Source organism: Austrofundulus limnaeus, unplaced genomic scaffold, assembly GCF_001266775.1.
Source record: "Austrofundulus limnaeus strain Quisiro unplaced genomic scaffold, Austrofundulus_limnaeus-1.0 Scaffold578, whole genome shotgun sequence".
In the NCBI taxonomy this organism is placed as follows: Eukaryota; Metazoa; Chordata; class Actinopteri; order Cyprinodontiformes; family Rivulidae; genus Austrofundulus; species Austrofundulus limnaeus.
This window is the reverse complement of record NW_013952980.1, coordinates 304,218-306,308: the sequence shown is the minus strand read 5'-3', so window position 1 is coordinate 306,308 and position 2,091 is coordinate 304,218. Positions and strand designations below refer to the sequence as shown.

The 2,091-nt window shown below is 42.0% G+C and overlaps 1 protein-coding gene across 1 annotated transcript in view; it reads right to left on the bottom strand.

The window, feature by feature from the left end:
* The window catches only part of gldn (gliomedin), a 3,905-nt gene extending 1,878 nt beyond the window's left edge, over positions 1-2,027 (bottom strand). The window contains exons 1-2 of the mRNA XM_014026649.1: positions 1,210-2,027; positions 330-381 (exon numbers count right to left, since the gene is read on the bottom strand). Of these exons, the coding sequence (XP_013882103.1) occupies positions 330-381; positions 1,210-1,701 (544 nt within the window). The 5' untranslated portion in view covers positions 1,702-2,027. The remainder of the gene's footprint in view (positions 1-329; positions 382-1,209) is intronic.
* Positions 2,028-2,091: the final 64 nt, after the last annotated feature.

Genomic DNA, 2,091 nt, shown 5'->3' with positions numbered 1-2,091 from the left:
CGAGAAAACTCTCGTTATAATGAGAAAATTATGTTGTTAAAACGAGAAAACTCTCGTTATAACGAGAAAATTATGTCGTTAAAACAAGAAAACTCTCGTTATAACGAGAAAATTATGTTGTTAAACGAGAAAACTATCTCGTTTATAATGAGAAAATTATGTCGTTAAAACAAGAAAACTATCTTGTTTGTAATGAGAAAATTATGTCGTTAAAACGAGAAAACTCTCGTTATAATGAGAAAATTATGTTGTTAAAACTAGAAAACTATCCTGGTATATCAAGTTAACCATCTCATTATAACGTGTTATGATTTCTTCTGGTTTGTCACTTACACTGAAGTTTATTATCTGGATGGCGTGATGGAGAACACGACTGAACCACTAAAACAAAAACAAAGAATTATTTGGGTTTGTGCTCAGATGTTGCAGCTAGTAGCACTTAATAATATTCACTCTCTAATCTGAATTCAGACGGTATTATTTCACAAACATTATTCAGGACTAACTTGTCATTTTTTAGTCTAGAAATGTGATCCTCTTTCAGATTTCTTCTTCATAAAAAGGCGTRTAGTGACACTCAGTCGTGTTCTCCATCACACCATCCAGACAATAAACTTCAGTGAAAGTGACAAGAAACCACAACACGTTATAGCAAGATGTTTTCTCATTATAACGACATATTTTAGTTGTTATAACGACGTATTTTCTCGTTTTTATGAGCTAGTTTTCTCGTTATAACAAGATCCATTTTAAAACTGATTTCATGTCATGTGGCAGCTCTACACTTCCGTAAGCATTTACTTTATTTTACTGCTTTAAAAAGAATATTTACTGCTGCAGGTGATACGTCAGCTACTTTTAGTTCTTAGCTTGTTGTCACTTTTCGCTTTTAGCTCACCTTTTGCTACTTTTAGCTTTAAGCTAACATTTAGTGACCTTTAGCTTTTAACTCACCTATTGCTACTTTAAACTTTAAGGTAATATATTTGCTACATTTAGCTTCTAGCTTGACTTTTGCTAAATTTAGCCTTTAGCTTTCCTTTTGTTACCTTTAGCTGGCAGTTTGCTACTTTTAGCTAATGTTGTGCTTCTTTCTAATCCTTGTATTTCTACAGATGTTGTAGTTTTCTTGTTTTTTAAACTTGATTAAAACATTTTGAGATAAGTTTAGAAGATGATGTCATCGATGAAACTGGACTTTGATCTCACCGGCACCATGGAGTAGGTCATCATCATCATCATGTTCTCCTGAGCTTTGTGGAAGCGCTGATTGTTTTTGGCTTTGTGCTTCACCTCCTCCTGGCTGGTCTCCTGYTGGTGGGCCTTCTGCACCTCCTCCAGGTGACCCTGCTGCTTCAGGTCCTTCTCCWGATCTTCACTCCTCTTGTTTCTGGAGGTCTGGAACTGTGAGTCCTGGACCGGGCCGGCCCTCAGAGCCGCGGCCCCTCTGGGCAGCTCCTGGAGGAACTCCACCACCGAGCTCTGCTCCACCTCCGTCAGCCTCACCTCGGTCCTGTCCTGCCAGACCCGCTGCTGGTTCTGCTGGACCATGAGGACCAGGAGGCCCACAGAGTTCAGCAGAGCCACGAGGCAGGTCCCGTACAGAACCACCCTCTGGGGGAGCGTCATGCTGGTTGTGGGGATCCACATGGTCACCAGCTCACCTCCTCTCTTCTGGGGGTCCACAGCTGAGCTGAACATTCAGAGAAGGTCCAAAGTCCAGTTCAGAAGGTCCAACAGCTTTAGTTCCACCTGAGTCCAGAACCTGAACAGAACCTGAGTCCAGAACCTGAACAGAACCTGAAAGATCCAAACAAATCAGTTCGCTTCAGTTTCTGCTTCCCCCGGGTGGTCTCATCTGAAGACTAACTGCTACATGGTGCTGGAGAGAGGAGTGTGTGTGTGTGTGTGTGTGTGTGTGTGTGTGTGTGTGTGTGTGTGTGTGTGTGTGTGTAGGAGTGGGCATTACACAATCCTCTGTCTGGGAAGAAACCCCGGCCTGTTCAGTCACCTGATTTATATTCATCATAGACCATTCTACTGCACCGCCGTGGGCAGACTGACATCACACACACACACACACACACACAC